We start from the raw sequence: 20,867 nt of genomic DNA, 5'->3' as shown, positions 1-20,867 counted from the left end.
TGTGTGATGCATTGAATGAATGCTTCAAGAACAACAATGCATCAATAAAAAGCTCCAATGACCTTCAATGACTCCAAGCTTGGCTTTAATGAGCTTGCTTATCAACTTTGGAATATCCTCAAAGTTGAATGAAGTCGAGGAGATGGTAATGGTGCTAAAACACTCAATATTGGCTCTTTCACTTGTGAGTGAGTATATGCTTGATGGGGGAGAAGAATGAGTCTCAAATGGGGGTGGTTGGGCTTTTATAGACCTCAACTCAATGCCTTCCCCATTTCCCAACGGATATAAAATTTTAGTGAAATTTTACTTCAGACGGTCGTCCGTCTGCCCAGACGGTCAGCCGTCTAAAAAACTAGCCGTTGAAAAATAGCCGTTAAAAATTAGCCATTACACTTAAGTCAGGGCCAAACGGTCGACCGTCTGCCCAAACGGTCATTCGGCTTAAGTACCCCAGAAGGAATTCCGTTTGGCCTTCTGTGTTCAAAAACACAGAAAACTGCAAACAAACGGTCGTCCGTCTACCCAGACGGTCGAGCGTATGGTGCAATTTTGCTGAACTAAGTTGGGGCTGGGACATGGCTTGGGTTTTTGGACTTTTTGGTCAACCATAAGCATTGTACACCTCATTAACATGTCCTAGGTCACTCTAGTAACATGAATTACATATAATTGATGCATTTACATATATGTGTATACAAGAGTGTCATGAGCCCTAATTCAGCCTAAGTCTTGATCTTCGACTTGATCTTCGACTTGATCTTGTGCAATGGTCTTGATACTCATCTTGACTTTGGTTCTATGGTATAAGATGGTTTAAGTTGGTCTTGAGTTTGATTCTCCGGTACTTCTTTGATCCGGTCATTTTGCATCGAGATTCACTGTGGTGATGAGCTGGACAAAACACATCTACATGGAATCATTAGTAGAGTGTCTGTCATCATCAAAACCGATTGGAGGCCGATGTGGCAAATGCTGACATGGCATTTCCCAACACTTTCAAATGCCAGTCATTACCAAGATACTTGTTGCTGCAAAACCCACATATCTTTCAAATGCCAGTCATTAACCTGATAAGGTCCTGGCTTGTTCTGTTGATAGCTAGGGAGTGTCACTGGCATCTTTCCTGCACAAGCTTTTAGGAATGTACACTAAAAAGAGTAATTAGGAGGTTAAAGGAGGTCCCTTCACCCACCTCACCTTCAAAACAAATAAACTATAGTTCTTCAGTGTTGATGGGACATAAAACAAATAGTGAGATTACTTGGGACACAACTCAAGGAGGAGACAAAGCACCTACGCCTTCCGGGTTTTCAATGGTGAGATGAACTGTTCATTGAAAGCCAGTTTACTTTATGCATTTGAACAGATATTCTTCGGCTAGGTTCCCAGAATAGGAAATCAATCCAGAGAAGTGTGGAGTCTTCATGGTTCAAATATTCAAAGTTGTTGTGGACTCAAGGTCAAGCAAAGTTTTTTACACTACCATGTTTCTCTGAAAAGAAAGCTACAAGCCTTGAAGACTTTATTTCCTACTGTTCCTGCATCACCAGAGTTTAATTTGATAATGGCCATTGCCATTATTCAGATGTTGCCACCACCCCCCCCCCCCACTCCAAACAAAATATCCGTGAAATTAGAAAACAAATTTTGAAGCTGGGGAGAGTTCATGTAGATTCATCACTGAAATAGGCTTGCTTTACTAAGACTAAGTTTAGGATTAGCTTCCATACATGTGGGGCATTCAATCTCATGGGTTTTCAATGTAGTAGGTCTTTAGCACCAAAACCATGGGTAATATAGGTTTGCACATGGGATTATATGTTTTAGTTCCACATTAGTTTTATTTTGGTGCTTTGGTTTTTAAATTGAACTGGTTCAACCCGGAGTCCAAAAGTAGTTTATCATTTTAGTGGTTAGCTGGGACCGGATGAGAAACTATTTTAGTCTATTTCACTTTCCTAATCAGTTCACGTAACCTGGTAAGACAAGGATTAGGTTAGGCCTTCCCTTCTCAATGTAGGAATATTTTTGAGTCTTTTATGTAAGGTTGTAAGGAAGGCAAATGCTGGACCTTAATTTTGATAATTAGAAGGCTTTTTGCTGAACTTTTCTATTGAAGATTTGCTTCGAATTTGATCCGATTGACACTTACAGTGCAAAGCCCAGGAGGTCATTTGAAGGAACTGGAGTTCCATCTGATTGATATCTTGTGGTGGGAAGCCCAGGTGGTCTTTTAAAGCTTTCTTTTGCTGTTGTTTGTGCAATATTCAATTTTATTCAAATTTACACTCAAATAAGATCCTGTTCTAGGATTTATTCAACAACCTTAAGTTTGATCCACTCATACCTCGGTCCTCAACTTTCTTCTTTTAATCCTGTAAACCACCCAAAGGTCCAAAACTTAGCAATCACTCTATCTCTGAAACTAATTTCCATTACACAGATCCTGTCCATAGACCTAACAAACCATCCATAATTAGATCAAATCTCATTTCCATCCTTAGGAACAGTTGACCCAATCACCTGCCCAAGTTGCCAACAGAAACCTGGATTCCCACATATTTGCTTTTCAAAAACCCAATCCCTGACCCTAAACTGCTGCGATGTCATACTAAATCACACCACACCATTACATTGACAAGATCTTCACTGGTAGACTCCCAAATGTTACCTAGATCTAACCATACCATCAAATTCAACTCTAGCCTAGCTATCCAACTCATAGTAGATTCTTGATATTGTGTTCTAGTTGATCTCCTCCTGATAAAAAACTACTTGAAGAGAGTACAACACTAGAAGAGCTCAACCCAGAACTAACTTGAGAAACTTCATGGGCACAAGCTTCAGCATGTTCAGAGGAAGCAAACCAACCAGCAAATCAATGTTGCTTAGTTGGTACATGACATGTAAATCTTCTTTTTTGTTTAAGGATATTATTTGATCAAAATTCATGTATTGCTAAAAATGCATCAGGAAAAAGAAACCTCAAGATGATGCACAATGAAAAGAAAGGTAACTCAATATACAATCAGACACGTTGAAGTCTACAATGTCATTGGAGAAAGGCACAAAAGAAGGAAATGTACCAAACTCTGGATAAAAGCTCAATAAGTAACAAGCATTTCTAACTGGAGCATCTACTCTAGCATTCCACATTTAGCATATCTAAATGCTCTTACGTTCAAAATACTAAATTTCAGAACCTCATGCATTAAGAATTTATATTCAGAATCCAAGCTATGCTCCTAGGCAAATGTGATAGAGTGATTCAGCTTCCAGGTTCCAGATAATTGGGAGGGGAAGAAAGTCTCTATAATACAGGTTGGACTACTAAATGCACATTAAGAATCATAAAAATTCATTTTAAATAACTCGACATACCACGGATTTACAGCCATATAGAGGCAACCAGAACCATACAGTTCATTTCCACATCATGCAAATACTGAAAGAACATACCAAGGATATACAGAGGCAAAAGCTTAAGTGCCTCAGGAAGAATCAGTTGTCCTGACGATGATACTGTAGCACAATACTTGCGATATGAATGCAGAATGTTAATACAGAAGTTTGTCATCTGTTCTTGTATTTGTTGAACTGGACTAGTAGGTATTCTGCTTGCCACTACATGTGGCATAAAATTGAAAATGATTAGTATCTCAACATGAAGAGAGAGCTAATGATAAAACAAGTACTTGTCATTCCATCATCAGAGTAGAGCCGGTAGGTAATAATATAACAATAAATAAGAAACAAAGGAAGCAGTTAATGCTGTATATTTTAAAATGTTTAGAACCGTTTGGCAGTAGTGAGGAATGTGTTTAATGCTATGAATTAATACCTCAGGTGAAAATTGGATTATAGCCAGAAAAATAGATGACATAAAGACATTAGCAGATGATTATTTACCTTGCTTCAAGAAACAGGCAAGCTGAGCATCCAAATCAGCAGATCGGAACAGATAACTGAGCACAGTTGTGCACGGAAGTGATAAAGTTGTAACTCGGACTCTTCTTTGGCCATATACAGTTGTGTAGAGAAGGGCACACTGGAAAGTAGAAAGTGTAGTACAATCAGAAATTTAGAAGCAATTTCTTTCCTAAATTGGAATAAAACAAAGAGTTTGTTTGATGGAGAAGTAAAGAAGAAGCAGAAAGGGAGTGAGCAAGTGTACTTATTCCACTATATTCCAAAATGTAGCTTGTTTGGTTAGGTAGAGTGGGAAAATGAAGAGAGAAGTTTGTGAACAAGTGCCTAGTGCATCTGGTAGCTTGTGGTGCTTAAAAAGGCTATTGCTACCGAAAGATCTAGGGTTCATCCCTCCTTGATGGGAACCACTACCTTATTTTTTTTCTCTTGTTTTCTGTTCCCTCACCTTTCTTCACATGGGTCCCACACATTTAACTATCCAATAAAGCACAGTAGGTAAAAAGAATGCTTTATTTCTACCTGAAAAGCACCCTCAGTCCCATCCTGGAATTTATCATCAAGCTTTAACGTGACCATAATAGTTTTGTCACAATCAATCTGCAGGAAACACCAGCACTGGTCATAGGCAGAAACTGATCTCCATCACATAGCAACAGCCGTATACCCAAGCAGATTGATTGTATTGGTTAACAAAATATTACATAAAAAAACCTATAAATAAAGCAGTGACAAAGATATACTCCACAAATGATATCAGAGGAATTCAAAAGCTTTTCAAGATAACAAATACCACAGCATTTTGCATGTGGTTGACGTTTTAAAGATAGGTAAAAGAACAGTACTAACATGAAATGCTTAAGACAAATCTTCTAAGACCCAATCAAGCCAGATTTTCAGAAAAAGTAAACACATAAATCATCTGAAACAATCCAATTTTGTTCAGAACCATGCAATGTCATCAATTTTTGGGAAACTACTTGGTCAGTTGGTCATAATACCTTGAATCTGCATGAAAAATGAATAAATGTAATATTCACCAATTATGAGTTTTATGCCTTTCTTTTCTCATTTATTTTTGGATTCCCTTATGACACCCATGATTCAAATCGATATCTGCCCCAATCTAACTGTCAGGAATGACTCTAAAAAGTCAAAATTGGCAGAAACCGTCGTCCCTTCCCGCTATTAGCACTTCATCCAATCCAAGTTATGGCCCAAGAATCCCTCTCTAGATACTTTGGCCCTAGTCCTGGTTTGATCCAACCATCTCCTATATTTCAGGAATTACCCCATCAAGACCAAACTCAGATAAGTCGTTTTAACCATATCAGTCCTTTCCTCAAGTCCTATACCCATTTGGACCAATGAAGACCCTAAACAGCCACCCCCCTTCCCCCAACACCTTGTTCGAATTTTATCCTTTCTGGTGTTTCCCTAATTTCCTGGAAGCATTGGCCCTTGCACCATCATCACATGCCACCAAAGAGGTTTCGTACGCGGTACAACCAAGCAACCTATGCTGTTTGAGTGGCTACCTGGTAGACTTGAGGATGAGAGAGAAGTTGAAAGTGAATATGAAGATGATGCTGGTAACAAAGACCAAGGTTTTAGTTCTGAGCCACTATCAACCAGCTAGAAACTGGGATTTGGCTGAGATGGGCTAAAACCACATTGAAACCAAGGATTTATGGGGAAAACTCAACATATGATGGGTTTATGGGGAAAACTCAACATATGATGGGTTCGTCAAAACTTGTTGAAAGTACTAAAGTTCAGTTTGTTGAAGTTGGTTAAAATTTGCAACAGGCAGTTATTGGTTAAAACCACTGAAAATTTTGAAATATTGGTTAAAATTACCAATAATTCAGAAATATTGCCAAAACTTGTTGAAACTAAGGACCTTTAAAACCAACACATGGTTTCAGTTTCGGTTTCTACCAAGATTTAACAGAAATCTTGGCCCATTTTGGTTAGGACCTAGACTCAGTGGTGGTGGCACAACTAGAACTCATGATTAACGTGTTGATGGAGATTGTAATGGTAGTGATGATCATGAGACAAGGTCATAGAGGTCAAGGAGTGGTAGCTGAGGATCTTGCCCAGAAAGCCAGTGCGGTCAATGTCAAAGGGGGAAGAACCTGTTTGATTCACAGTACACATTTATACATTGGTTAAGTACTCAAAAGCACAAATAACGAGCAAATTAAAGGTCTAATCAAATAATGAGGCGAAACATTAATACATGTTGTCAAAGATTCATAATCATTATGTACATAACTTTCAAGGACATTGTGACATCACCCTCTCTTAAAATCTTAATATAATAGTTTGTACTTAGAGAAAATTTCATGGAACTAACAAGCACCATCACTTGAGTACCATCTTAGGATACGGATCACCAAATCGTAAAGAAACCCCCTGATCCATTGTAATAAAGTAACATGAGGCTGTTGGTAGCATGCACAGCTGGCTGGTTAGGTTGGACAGGATAACATCAACAAAAACTAATTTCGAACATTCCTTTAGAGTAGAAGTCACACTTCATTTCTGAAATTTCAACTGAAATTTAGAGTCAAGACTCCAGACTAAAATTCCAGGTGGAGCTCTGGTCTAGTTTTTGTTTTGACCAGCAGTTTCACTTGGCTAGGTCAAAATTCTCAAGATTTGGCAAAATTTTACAAAGATTTCATACCATGATTGAGGATACATCAGATTGTATTGCCAGCATGTACAGCTGGTGAGTTGGATAGGAGAATAGGTTGTGCCATAAAGGACAATCAAGTGTAACTGTGAATGGAGCATTATACTAAAAAAAAAGGGCTGGGAACAGATCAAGATGTGCTCTCCACATCAATAAAGTGTGAAACCACACCAGCTGTCACCATATGCACTGAGATACCGGAGGTGACACTCTGACGGAGGATGGGGCAGCCCACTGCTGACATCCAATTTTGTCCCCAATACTCTTTTTTTGGAAACAGCCTCATCATATAACTAAAGAAGTACAAACAAACTGCAGAGAACACAAGGTTCGAACCGACCCAGGAGCGGACAAGGACCAACGCGACAGCAAGACAGGGGCCGGGAAGGGTTGGGTCAAGCCCAAAATGGATCACGTCCACAAAACCCTTAGAACAGAAACACCAATAAAGCACTAACACCCACATAGGGGGATTTTGTCCCCAATACTCAATCCTACAAGAGGGCTAGACAGCTGAATTAAAATTTAGAAAGGATTGATTCTAGTAAGAAAAAGAGTTCACAGATGTTAGAAAGAATAAGAAGAGAAGAGCTGGAGACAATGGATCGCTCTCCTTTTCTCATTAACACATACTTGGAATTGCATAATAATTCCTACTGAGATGGTGAAAGGAAAAAGAACAGAACATAGATTACAACTGTAACAAGTCAGTGATAAAAGGTACTCACTATTCACTAAAACATCAACTCAAACAAGCTGTCTTTATTTAGAGGTGAGGAGGCCAAAATCCAAGAAGAAAATGGATTTTCTTCTCCCACAAGCTAAACTTTCCAAGACTGTTCATCTAAAAAAATATATAATAATAAAAAAAATCGTCCAACAACTCACAAACATTTTATTTGGTTAAAAAATCCAGAGGAATACCAACATTTCAACCAAAAATTCCAATCCTTCGATTCATCTTGCATTTTGTCTCAGTGGATTTGGAATCAGCAAGACCATACTAGATGCCGTAAAATGAAGATTTAGTGAACTGCATTTTGTTTCTTAAATTGTTTTCTTCAAATTGCAACTCCCTCCAATTTTGCCTTACCCCAATTCCTTTCTTAACTTCAATTATTCTCTGCCTTTGGCCCTAGCATTTAAATTTCAAGCAGATATCACCCCTCTTTATAATTTCCCATTCTTTACCTTGATTCCCTTCTTTGAGAAATCCTCCTACAGTTGCTACACTCCCTCAACTTTTGCTTTTCCCCAGATCCCTTATTCTTCAATGCTTTTAGTCCATTTATTCCATCTTCTATTATGCAAATCGCAAGAGTCTCATGTGTTAAAAGCTTTTGTACCAATACAGTGCAATACGGAACACTCATCCCCCGATGCCCTGACAAATTTATAGAACAAAATATTAAGCAGGGGCCATTGAATGTGGGGTGGGTCCAAAGAAGTAACTCACTTCCTCATTACATATTCTAATTTCTAAGTATTTACTCATGAATTATGAAATCATTAGTTGTCAAAGGGACCAGGATGATCGGGCAAGTGGACACCGCCTGCTCATCTTTCGGTTGATTGGCAAACAAGGCACCAGCTTATCAGAATGTGAGCAGTGGTTCATTAATCTGACCAATTTCTCAGATTGTAAGTCTTAAATGCATCAGGTAAGACCACAGGATCAATTTTGAATATGTAGAAGAATCATCAATAAAACAGCAAACTCAAAAAATTATACAGCAGGCAGGACAAACATGTATCTCCCAAACTATGGAACAATTACTAAGAACTAAATGAAATATTATACAAACCCCTGGAAGATCAACATGAGTGGTAATACGTTTGCAATAGTTTCCAGAGTATTCCTGAACTTGAAGACCCTTCAGAAAAAAGAAAAAAAGACAAAGTGACTTCTAAGAACTTCAAGTATACAACTACATCAAAACAGCTGTGGCACAAAAGAGTTGTAAAAATGTGAAGAGACTACATGCTTGCAAGAAACTGACCTGGCTACATCGTACACGCATAACTTCCTCAAAACCTTGAGGTCTTGTGACATTCCATCTAAGATCATTGTAAAGCTTGGCAGAATCAGAGACAATAGAAAAAGGATAGTAATAATATATCTGGAATAGGAAAATCATTGGAAACAAATTAGCCACAGGAAAAATTACTTTCAGAAAATAATGGTCCAAATTCTGAGAAATTTGCAATATCCTAGTAATATTCTAGCAACAGGTTAACATCAAAGCATCTCATAATAATCTTGGTCTACATGGGGTTGACTACATGGATGCTTGCCTTTTAATTATTTATTATTTAACATATGTATGTTTTATGGTAATTCAAAAGATTAAAATAAAGAGGAGGCTAAGTTCCTGTCCTCCAGTAGTTTTCAGTATAACAGAGACAGAAGCAATATCTACATAACTCTGGGTGGTAATGAAGACATCAACACAAACCTGGATGATGTTGACCTATTAAACATTTTCATTCATGCAAGAAAAATTATCCTCCTCTAAACTTCTATTGCAACTACTAAGGTAGTCAAGATTCAAGAATGAATCGTTATACAAGACAACAATTTGATAGCGAGTGACTTTACTGAAAACGTAGTAAGCACAGAGAAAAGAATCCTACTTGATACTCTGCAAATTCGATTGCCATTGTCTTCAGTGTCTTGTCAACTGGCTGGAGCAATTTATGGGCTTCCTAAAATTCAGTGAGGGAGTGAAAAATAAGAAATCAGGAAATATTTTGTTTGCATGCCAATGATATTTATAAATCAGTCACAATGATTTAAACAGCAGAAGTAACATACCATATATCCAGATACAAACTACAGAAACCAGCAACATCAGAAAGGTCAGTTCCAGAGGCATCTTATAGTCTAGGCTGAAAGAGTGCAACGGAGGAAGATCTGTTGGCCTGTTAGACAAATTAGAGTTGGAATCCACTTGCCTCTATGGAAATTCACATTCTGCAATTGAATTGTATACTCTCCTAAGAGTTATTGAGTTGGGATACTCAGCAGGTGCGGGAGTTCTTGTATTTGTTAATGAATTTACCTAAGAGATTCTCAAACTCCAATTCCATTTCCTGTGTATACAATTCAATTGCAGAATGTGAGTGTGTGAGTAAAAATGACTGAGTTGCAGGTGCTGCTGTGAGCTGTCTATAGGGGCTGCAAAGAGCTGCTTCAAGGTTGAATGAGGATCTTATCTAGTGTTGAAAGAAACAATTGTGGTAGAATGGCTTATTGATCAATGATCTCAAGCCCTCTATTTATAATTAAGTGGAAAGTACACTATTACAAGGAATAGAATTTTATATGAATACAAACTCTAATTGAACTCCTAGTAGAATCCAACACCCCCCCTTCAAGTTGAGGCATAGATATTAGTCATGCCCAACTTGCCTACAATAGGAAGGACATCTCTTTCTTTCAAACCCTTAGTAAAAACATTTGCTACTTGGTCTCCAGATCTTACAAAAGGCATGCAGATAAGCCCTTGTTCCAACTTTCCTTTGACAAAAAACCTGTCAATTTCAATGTGCATAGTTCGATCATGTTGCACCAGATTATTATCAATACTAATAGCAGCCTTGTTGTTACAATATAACATCATAGGGTTTGGAACTTGGACTCCAATATCTTGCAGCAAGCCTTTCAACCATAGTAGCTCACAAACTCCACGAACCATAGCTCTATGTTCAGCTTCGATACTAGATAAAGCTACCAGATTCTGTTTCTTACTTCTCCAAGTAACTAAATTACCTCCAACAAAGGTACAGTAACCTGAAACTGACTTCCTGTCTGGAGATCCAGCCAAGTCTGCATCAATGTATGCTTCTACTCTTATATTATCAGTGGGTGACAAAAGTATTCCTATTCCAGGAGTTCCCCTCAAATACTATAGTATTCTAGTAATAGCCTTCATATGAGCTAAATATGGATCATACATGAATTGGATCACTATCCCCACGGCATAAGCGATATCTACCTAGTGTGGGACAAGTAAATAAGCTTCTTTACTAGCCTTTGGTATCTTCCTTTGTCTCGTTGGTTCTCCCTCTTTTTCTTTAAGTTTAGCTCCAACTTTAATAGGGGTATCAATTGCTTTACAGCCCAACATTCCCACTTCTGATAATAAATCTAGGACATACTTTCTTTGGGATAGGAATATACCCTTCTTTGATCGAGCCACCTCAATCCCTAAGAAGTACTGTAACTTCCCTAGATCTTTAATCTCAAACTCTCTGCCACGAAAGTCCTTCAACCTTTGCATTTCTTCACCATCATTCCCTATGATGACAATATCGTCTACATAAACAATGAGAAGTGTGATGTTAGTACTTGACTTCTTGACAAATAGTGTATCATCAGCATTGCTTTGCTTGTACCCAATAAAAGTCATTGGCTTAAGGAGGCATCCAAACTAGCATTTAGGAAATTGTTTTAACCCATAAATTGACATCTTCAACCTACAAACTTTCCCCTGAAGATTGTTATCAGAGAAACCATGTAGGATTTCCATATAGACTTCTTCCTCTGACTCCCCATGTAAAAAGGCATTCTCTACGTTTAGTTGGTGCATGTTTTAATCTTTGTTCACAGCTACAAACAACAAAACTCTCACAGTGTTCAGTTTTGCAACAGGGGCAAAAGTCTGCTGATAATCAATCTCATAGGTCTGGGTAAACCCCTTTGCAACTAGTCTAGCTTTCAACTTGTTGACTGGTCCATCCATATTTTGTTTAACCACAAATACCCATTTACAGCCCACCGATTTTTTTCCTGAAGGAAGTATAACCAACTCCCAAGTGTCATTTTTCTTCATTGCCTGCATTTCCTCTACCATAGCTGCCTTCCATCTCTTATCAGCATAGGCTTCCTGCCAACTTTTAGGAAAAGATACAGATGACAAAGAGGATATAAAAGCATGGTAAGAGTCAGACAAAGAGTTATAAGAAACATAATTAGCTATGGGATGTTGAGTACAAGATCTAACCCCTTTTCTAACAGCAATAGGAAGATCAAAAGAAGATACCTTAAGGGGAACAGTAGAATCTGATTCTGGAGCAGGAGAATGAAGTGGTAATGTATCACCTTTCTCCACCTGCTTTAGCCGGTTGAAATTCTTCCTCTGATAAGTCTGCACCTCCTTATTCTGGTCAATCTGGTTTTGAAAAACCTCAATAGTTTGTCTCACAGGAGTGGTCTCCCCCTGGCTAGGTTCTTCACATGGTTCATAAAACTAAGGGGGAGGATTAGAGTCCTCAGGTATACTGGCCGAAGTCTCCCCCTGGTCAGGAAACTCTTCTGGGACTCTTAAGTTGTGTTCGTGTGTGATAGGAAGATCTAGAGTCGGAAAGAACACCTCTCCTCTAGGACTCTCCCCCTGGAGAGGTGTATAGTAAGGGCAAGACTCATTAAAAATTACATCCATTGATACAATAGTTTTCCTGGAAGGAGGATGATAACATTTGTACCCTTTCTGAGTAGCAGAATACCTAAAAAATATGATGCGTAGACCGCGGGGAGCCAACTTACTCTGGTGGGCGGTGATTCTGGCATAACACACACATCCAAAAATCTTTGGGGGAATAATAAAAAAAGAGGCTCCCTGGAGAATCTCATTAGGACATTTAAAACCAAGTATCCTACTGGGCATCCTATTCATAAGGTAAGAAGCAGTGAGTATAGCATCACTCCAGTATTGGTCAGGTACATTCATAGCAATTATAATGGAACGGGCTATCTCTAAGAGATGCCGATTCTTCCTTTCGGCAACCCCATTTTGGACAGCAGTGTCAACGCAATTGGTCTGGTGTATTATGCCAGAGTCAGAGAGATATCTCTGAAATTCACCATCAATATACTATATGCCATTGTCATTGTGAAGGATCATCACAGTGGCATTGAACTGAGTTTTAATCATATTATGAAAATCACGAAAACATCGGACAACCTCATTTTTTTGTTTTAAAAGATAAATCCATGTAGAACGAGAGTGACAATCAATAAAAGTAACAAAGTACCTATGGCTAGTAATAAACACACGTCGGTAGGGGCCCCACACATCAGTATGTATTAGCATAAAAGGAATAGTTTTTCTATTATGAAGAGAAGGTAAATAAGTAGAACGAGTCTGCTTCACAAAAATGCGGGTTTCACAAAAAAAATCATCCTCATTACAAGAAGAAACTAAATCAAGAAATATTTTCTTAAGAATTCCTAAAGGGGGGGTGACCTAGCCTACGGTACCACTGATGATATTACCGGGCGGGGGGGGGGGGGGGGCCCGAAAACCAAGCAAAAAACCCAGAAAAAAGACAAACCACAACCAAAAAAAAAAAAAAAAAAAGCCCAAAAAAAAAAAAAAAATAGTATTGAAATTCTTCGAAAGAAGGCAATCAGCAAGATTTTGCTTGGGAAAGTGATGTACATCACATTCAAGGGCAAAATAGGTCCTAGGATTCTCCCCCAAACCCTATGGGCAAGTCCACCAGGGGTACATTGGTCATTTTTCCAAAAAAAAATTTTGTTGAATCCAAGTTGGGGTATAACTAGGTCCAATATGTTTGTGGGATGCTAGATCTAGTTTTACTTTTAAATTATAGTCCTTATGTTGCAAGTTATTAAGGAGTCTTGATTAGAGTCGAATTCCTAGTTTCTGAAGGTGTTCATTAGAGTTGTCCTACTCCTTGCAAGGGATCTACATCTATTCCAAGAATTCAAATTGGATTCATCTAAAGTAAGTTATGAAGGTTCCTTGTGTGACAAAGTCTCAAGAGTTTTAGTTTGATTTGAATTGCGAGTTAGAGCCCAAGTTTGATTTTTTTCTTAAGTTAAACCCTAGTCTTATTTCTTTTAGTAGGCTATAAATAAGCCTTCAAACCTTGTAAACAGCAAGTTGATTTCATAAATAGAATATCGATTGAGTGTATGAGGCAAGTTAGGGAGATCATGGGTTCCCTAGAGGGGCCCTGCAATAGCTTCAACAAGATCAAATTCTGCAGTTTCTGGTTTTCAGCATCTAGACTCAACCCCCAAGTAAGTACAAACCCTTCCCCAACCCCAGCCCCATTCCCTACTCTCTTCTTTCACACCCACGGCCTTCCCCCTCCCCGCTAATCCTAGTTTCTGCAATTCCATCCCCTTCACCTCTATCATAGGACCCACCCGAACCCTTCCCGATCCTGCAGCAGCCTTAGGATCCTTCCCCCACCCCTAGTACCTAATTCCCTACCCTTACCTAAGACACTACCGTATTAGGATATTAGAACCCCCTTCTCTAACCTTCCTTCGGATCTACTTTTCAGCCTTCCCCTTTCCTTATAAACCCTAAAATTCTGCAAGTTGCATTCTAATTAGGAAACCCCAACCCTAGAATTCTTCAAACCTTAAATTCTCAAACCCTAACTCAAATTACAGTTCTAAAATCAAGAATTGAAAACATAAAACCCTAGACCCCCTAAGCCTGGCTGAACCTACCTTAACCCTAGCCAAACCCTTAAATCATTAGAAGTTGTCATACCCCCACCCCCAAAACTTAAGGGGATTCCAGCCTAGAAGACTGTTGATTCTCAGGGAAAAGGTTCCCTGGAGTGAGAATAGATCTAGGGCATCTCATCATTTAGTCAAACCCTAGACCCTGGTCCACATCACAAAGACAAAAGCATCAGAAAAGAAATCATTGGATTACACTTTTGCAATAGATTAGGAAATACAAGACATAAGGTCCTAAGAGCTGGATGGCCTGGATGCTGATGCACCAACGCAACTCAGATAAAGCAGAAGCAGAAGAATCCAACTGATGGATCTGAGAGTAAAGAACTGAAGTTGTAAGAGAACGGTACTCCAGCAGATAAATTCCATCAGATATGCTACCACTGCTGGGTCACCAAGTCCTAAAATGAGAGGAGGAAAGGTTACCTAAAAGTTTGCCTCAAGTAATATTACTAATTGACTGAAGGAGACGGTAGGGAAATCCCAAATAAAACACAGATGACCACAGCAGAGAAGTAAAATGGAAGATGGATCCTTTTCTAGATACATATGAAAAACAGAACCATTAACAACCCAAACATGTTACTTACTCTAAGCCTAGAGGAAAGGAAGAAAACAAACTGGCAGAACCGATGACATGGTCTGTGGCCTCAAAGTCAATAATCCCAGATGAGGCATAGGTAGAACTACAATAACCAATAGGAAGAATGCTAGAGTGCACAAAGTTGGAGGCAGAAGAAGCTGAACGAGAGATGATAGAGTTGTGCTGGACATGGAGATATTAATTGGGGGGATGGGCGGGGGGGCATCCACCATGAACATCATGCGCAATAAATAAACATCTCACCCTGTGAGAACTGTCCCAAAGAGGTTGTTGGAGAGGTCACCTCAGGGTAATGAGCATAGCCAAAACAAAGGCCCAACCACATCCACATCTGGTGGTGCAGGTGAAACAACAATGTAACCTCCAACAAACCACCTTCTGATGGAGTTCCCATCCAACATACTCATGTTACACTAAATCATGACCAGAACTATCCAGACCAGAAGGAGACAGCAAGAACAAACAGGTATATCCCTTCATCGAGACCCCAGGCGAATGTAAAGGGCTGATCACCCAGAAAAATAGGCTGAAGCATGGCTGTCTGAAGGCTTTCCTGAAGTTGAACAAGAGCATAGTAGTGTTCCAGAGAGGGAAAAGAATCCCAAGGGCAAAGCACCTACGATTGAGCATGATCATACTCTCACATCAACTGAAAATCCATAGACATGACTCTCATCTCCATGTTTCTTGAAATTGAACACATTAGCAGAGAAAGTAAGCTGAAAGGTCTCTTAGTAATCAAGTATCTGACACATGCTGTGTACTCCAATAGTATTTTTAAAGAGATCTCTTTCTGACACTGCTATGAATCATCTTACATAGCTCATAGACGTACATTGTGTTCCCAATCCAAGCAGTTGGTCTCCTTCACAGCATTGCAGATCTTTGGCAGTGTCCAAAAGAATATAGCCCTAACCAACAGTCAGTTGCATAGAATTGATCAAGAAGGATGTCACAAGGGCATCTCAGAGATCCACTTCTCAAGAGGGAAACCAGAAATAGTATCCTTGTCAACCGTACAATAAATATATACGGTGAGGCTGTGGGCTGCAATGGATGGGGAAGGGGGGGGGGAAGAGCTAGACCACTTCAAATAGTTTCTGCTGTTCAACCTGATGAACCTAACAAGCGGAAAACTCATTAAGGGCTGCAGCTTATTGCATAAGTGGGTGCAGGCAATGAAGAGGATACTACTTCCAATTGGACATCACTGTCAAGCAACCAAAAAACCCATAAACCACTTGCTACGGAAACAGAGAGGTGAGAACAAGGCAGCAGGTAAGGAATTTTACAGGGAAAGAAACTCCAGAAACAGGAAAGCAGAGTTATGGCAGGATTAACTAGCCAAAAAATAAAAAATGGCTTCAATGGGAAAAAAACCACTGAGGGTTGAAATGTGTAGGAAGCCTCAGTAGTAAGAGAGCTTGAGAGAAGAAGAAAGGAGGCAATGCTGGAAGAAAAGAAGTGGAGGTGACTGAGAGAGAAGGTAGCCATACAGGAGAACACAGAGATGGTTAAGAAGAGAGTTAGAAGTCAAGAAGTAGAAGAGTTGGAAGAAAGGAGGAAATGCTGGCGTAAACAAGATAAGGCAGAAGAATGGAGCAGAGGTGTGAGTGGTTGCTGGTTGCATCACAGTGATAGTGGTGGTGGTGCTGCTGCTGCTGCTGCTGCTGGTGTGTTGCATCACAATGGTGACAGCAGTGACATAAGTAGTAAGGCAAGACTCCAAACTCCAAAGGCTGATTCCTGCTCTAATACCATGATGAAACTGATTTGGGGAATAATTGCTATTATCCTTGGGAACACAGACCCATTGCATTTCATAGGAGGAAAATTACAAGTAAATCCTTATGCCAACCTACCTTACAGGAATACCCAAAGTACCTTTAAACCCAAATTACAGCATCAATTATAACAATTACAAATTAATGCAAGAAGAGAAAAGGATAACAAAGGATGGAATATGGCTCAACATATTTTACTTCAGAAACAATGATACCATTCAGTTTTCTTAATCAATAAAACTCCTTTCAGGTGAATTAATATGCATACTAAATACCCATGGGATGATGGCATTGAAAACTAGTACTCAAAGCTGCTCACGGCCTAGACATTAACAGTATACATGGACTTACAGGAAGGTCTGCAACAACTTGGTTGATTGCGCTGCATGCAGCTGCAGTTCCCCCAGTCTTTATAGCATTCATGGATACATCAATAAGGAAGAAAAACACTGTAGGCATTGGATCACAAACCTGAAAATAAGATGAAAATATGCAAAAAATTTCAAACATCATTTAATCGAGGATGAGGGAGAACAAAAGAATAACATTTTGGGAAGACAAAAATATAAACACCAGAAAGGAAAATCAAAATAGTGTACAATAGGAAAAACCACTATTCCCCAATAAACAAAACTGTGATCAAGCAGAAATAACCAATTATGAAGTTTTCAATTAGACAGTGCTTGCCTCTCTCAAATGGTGAAATATCTCAAACTAGTAAATCAGGACAAGAAGGCTGTGGCAAAGTGTAGGACCTCTATGATGATTATAAGCAAAGGGGCCAAATGTCAAGTTTATCAGAGGTCAAAAGCTCCAAGTAAATCTTGAGCATAAAACATGAACAACCAAGTCCCATTCATAATCCAACATCATGAACTGCTAAAGAACTTTACAAGAGTTAAGCACCAATATCCCTTCCATAAAATAACTGTCACCTTTACAGGCAAAAAGTATCTCCCTGCCATTTGATATGGCTATCCAATATTATCATCGGAGTTGCCAGGAAATCCAACAGAATGGAAGGGTTATCAAGCAATATCATATATCCTTGATCCTTCTCATCTGTGATATCCAAAGTTCCAAACAATGAAAAGACGACCAATTTTTGAAACACAAAATATTATAGGCATCAAGATCTGGTTAAAGGCATCATTTCTGAACAAATGGATATTCATCAATGAATATCAGAAATGGATATCAGAAATGAATATCATCAATGTTTGTCAGAGAAGCCACAGGAGCAGCTATAACACAACGTAACAGGATGTATGTATGTTCCAATTGAAAACCCCATCTGTCCAAAAAAACTAACATAGAGTATCCAACAAAAACAGAAGTAGCCCATTCAGTAGAAAAGAAATCCAGTAGAAATTGAACCCTACCAACATCAAACAAATCTATATAGTAACTAACAGTGTATTCCTTTGGGGCAACAAATTCAAAAGTTCCCCTACATAACTCAGGCCTTTCATCAGCATCTCTACGCCTACCATCTGGCCCCAAATTGCATTGATACTCACAAGGAGTTTCATTAGTAAATCCTGCAGATAAACAACAAATGTTGCATATAAGGAACCCCTAAAAGAATCTGACACATAGTAAATACTTAACGAAAAGGCTCCAAGCAAGAGAGAGACACAGAGAGAAGAGCATATGTTACAAAGGTAATAATGCAGCCTTATTACTCAGCCAAGAGACAACAAAGTGGAAGGGCCCCATGGTCATCAATACCCTTCCTCCTCGTATGTGGCAGGTTTTGTTATTAGTTATGGACCTCGGAGTAAGAGAACAAACTTTCTAGGCCTTAAACAAGCACAATAATGTTCATTTGGGCTTTAGGAAGTCTATTTTTCTTCATCAATGTAAGCAGGAATTGAATAGATATGCTAGATAAGAAAAAATTAATTATAACAAAAGTGGGTTTACTTCCATCTACAGGTTTTGATTTTGCAAATATCTATTTAATCCATAAAGTTACTTAATGCTCAGGGGTTTCATGAAAAAAGAAAAACAAATTGAAACTCCTTAAATGCCCAACACTTCATCACGTTACTCAGTTCTTCAAGGCCACACCACCCTGCTGCTGATGTACTTGCAGCTCCACCCACACCAGAAACTCCCTGCTCCTCTCACACACTCTCTCCCCCCTCCCCCACCCCTAAATCGAGATTATACAATAAGACCGATTCTCACCCACTAATATTCAGTGAAGGCAAGTTCACTTATTAACTTGACAGTGTCTGGTTTGCTTTGGGGATGATAGAAGCGTCAGAATCATTACATTTGGTTTTATGTGCATTTGCTACAAAAAATTTCTTCAGCTCACAGATCCCATGGGCATGGGCGGCTCCTAGATTGATGATGACAACCCCAAACAACAAGGTCATGGACCTCTTCTTCATAACCAATACCATGTAAGATATTGCCTTACACACTATACAACAACGAGCCTTGTCCCAACTAAATGGGGTCAGCTACAAGGATTCTTGCGTTCAAATCAGCTTTGTTTGATGTCACACTAGATACAAGGCCAAGCCATGCATACCTTTCTTACCATTTCTCTTAAGGTTATCTTAGGTCCACCCCTAGTTCTCCTAATTCCTTCAATCTGGATTAAATCAATTCACCGTAAAGGGGCATTTAAAGGCCTTCGCTGAACATGGCCATGCCACCACAATCAACTTTCTCGAAGCTCATCATTTATAGGAGCTACTCCCAGATCAGCTCTAATATATTCATTTCTTATCTCATCCTTATACTTCCGAACCCTAGACACTATAAAGAGAGAATAAATAAAGAAAGGAGCAATTTTTTTGAATACAGTTCACAAAACAAGGGTTAAGGGTGTGGATTGAGGAAAGATTGTGGGAGAAAACACATAAATCTTATTTTTTTAAGGGAACTGATTGCATCTTCCAAAATACATTGGTATATTGGAGTGCCAAAATGTTTTAAAACTTCATAGAGTTTATACTTATTGTATGGCCTTCAGCAGCAGCCAAAAGAAGACAAGGAAGTGGAGACCGCACCGCCCAACCTAACATGACTCCTACAGGTTTCTGCTTGGTTCCTCCCTTTTTGAGACTTTCTCTGAAGGAATTTAGAGATGGATTACTTTTGTCACTACTTTTGGGTCGGTGAGAGCACAATGTAGGGATGGATGAGCAAGAGCAAGAGAAGGGATGTAGCAAGGTCTATTTGGAAGGTGAGCACACAGTGAGAAGGATAGTGTGGATTTCTACTGAGGAGGAAGGAAGAGGGAATAGGTCCACATGTGATTAAAATGAAAGAATTGAAAGTGGGCCACGCACACCAGGAAGAGAAGATAAATTGTTGAGGCGTTTCGTCAAGTTCAATTTGTTTTCTTCTTGAGACCCAAGATGATGCAACCAAGAGGGCCAGCCCTAGAAAAGCCTCCCCTATCCATAACAGGGTCTAGGGTTGCTGCCCAGCACCCTATGGCCCAAGGAGGAAACTGAGCCTGGAGAAGGGTATTTTGGTCCTTGTGGGTCCCCTACTCCAACCCAATTTGACCTAGTTGAGTCCAGTGTCCGATGAGGAGTCCATATCTATAGTCCTTGGTTAGCAAGTTATGACAGAGTCCTTGTCCAATTAAAAGTCCTTGCATTACTATTTTCAAGTTGGATTCCTTTTAAAGCAGGAAGCTTTATTTTGCAAGTTCTATTTGTGTAGGAGTCTTAAAAAAAATCATTTTCTAGTTGTTTGAGTCTTAGTGTGAGAAGGAATTCCAATCCAAATAGAATTCCTTGTTGAGTCCTAGTCTACGTAGTCTAATCTTATTTAGCTGAGTCCTAATTTAATTTCCTTCTTTGTAAGAGGCTATAAATATAGCCCCAATCAGCTGAAACAAGACAAAAAATGAGTAAGTGAATGAAAACTGATTTGAAGGAAGGAATTCAAATCATGGAACCACAACTGAGGTGTTTCTCATTTTCTGCAAATTCCAGGTTTCTTCCCCTCGCTCCAACTTGCGGCAGCATTGGATCTTCAAACTTTCCTGCAGTTTCAAGTTCTCTTTCTCAACAACAGCAAGATAAGCCCCCACCCCAACCCTATCTTCCCTTCCTTCCCCATCTCACTTGCAGCCCTCCTCATTTCCAGCCTCCAACCCTATCACAGGCCCTCTCTTTTCTCCTACAACCATATGGCCATAACCCCTCCCCTCCTATCACCTCCATTCCCCAGCCCCCATCTCCCATTAGTCTCTTCTTCTCATTCTTCTTGTGGCAGCCTAGAAACCCAAAACTCCCCAAACCCTTAGTCAAAACCTAACTCTTATAGAAGTTGAAGTCTCCCTCAAACCTAACTCTTATAGAA

General features: G+C 39.3%; 1 protein-coding gene across 3 annotated transcripts in view; it reads right to left on the bottom strand.

The window, feature by feature from the left end:
• LOC149010939 (protein transport protein SEC24 B-like) overlaps positions 1-17,663 on the bottom strand; it is a 40,975-nt gene extending 23,312 nt beyond the window's left edge. For 2 of the 3 annotated variants that reach the window (XM_089160345.1, XM_089160344.1), the window contains exons 1-7: positions 16,881-17,663; positions 9,269-9,340; positions 8,635-9,090; positions 8,440-8,508; positions 4,453-4,530; positions 3,913-4,051; positions 3,463-3,627 (exon numbers count right to left, since the gene is read on the bottom strand). In XM_089160345.1, the coding sequence (XP_089016471.1) occupies positions 3,463-3,627; positions 3,913-4,051; positions 4,453-4,530; positions 8,440-8,508; positions 8,635-8,772 (589 nt within the window). In that variant the 5' untranslated portion in view covers positions 8,773-9,090; positions 9,269-9,340; positions 16,881-17,663. Of the gene's footprint in view, positions 1-1,655; positions 3,628-3,912; positions 4,052-4,452; positions 4,531-8,439; positions 8,509-8,634; positions 9,091-9,268; positions 9,341-16,880 lie in introns of those variants that run through there. The other variant, XM_089160343.1, reaches the window with a different exon arrangement.
• Positions 17,664-20,867: the final 3,204 nt, after the last annotated feature.

The sequence above is a fragment of the Hakea prostrata genome, chromosome 7 (assembly GCF_041222555.1).
Source record: "Hakea prostrata isolate BN-2017 chromosome 7, UWA_Hpros_2, whole genome shotgun sequence".
In the NCBI taxonomy this organism is placed as follows: domain Eukaryota; kingdom Viridiplantae; phylum Streptophyta; class Magnoliopsida; order Proteales; family Proteaceae; genus Hakea; species Hakea prostrata.
This window is presented reverse-complemented; position numbering and strand designations above follow the sequence as displayed.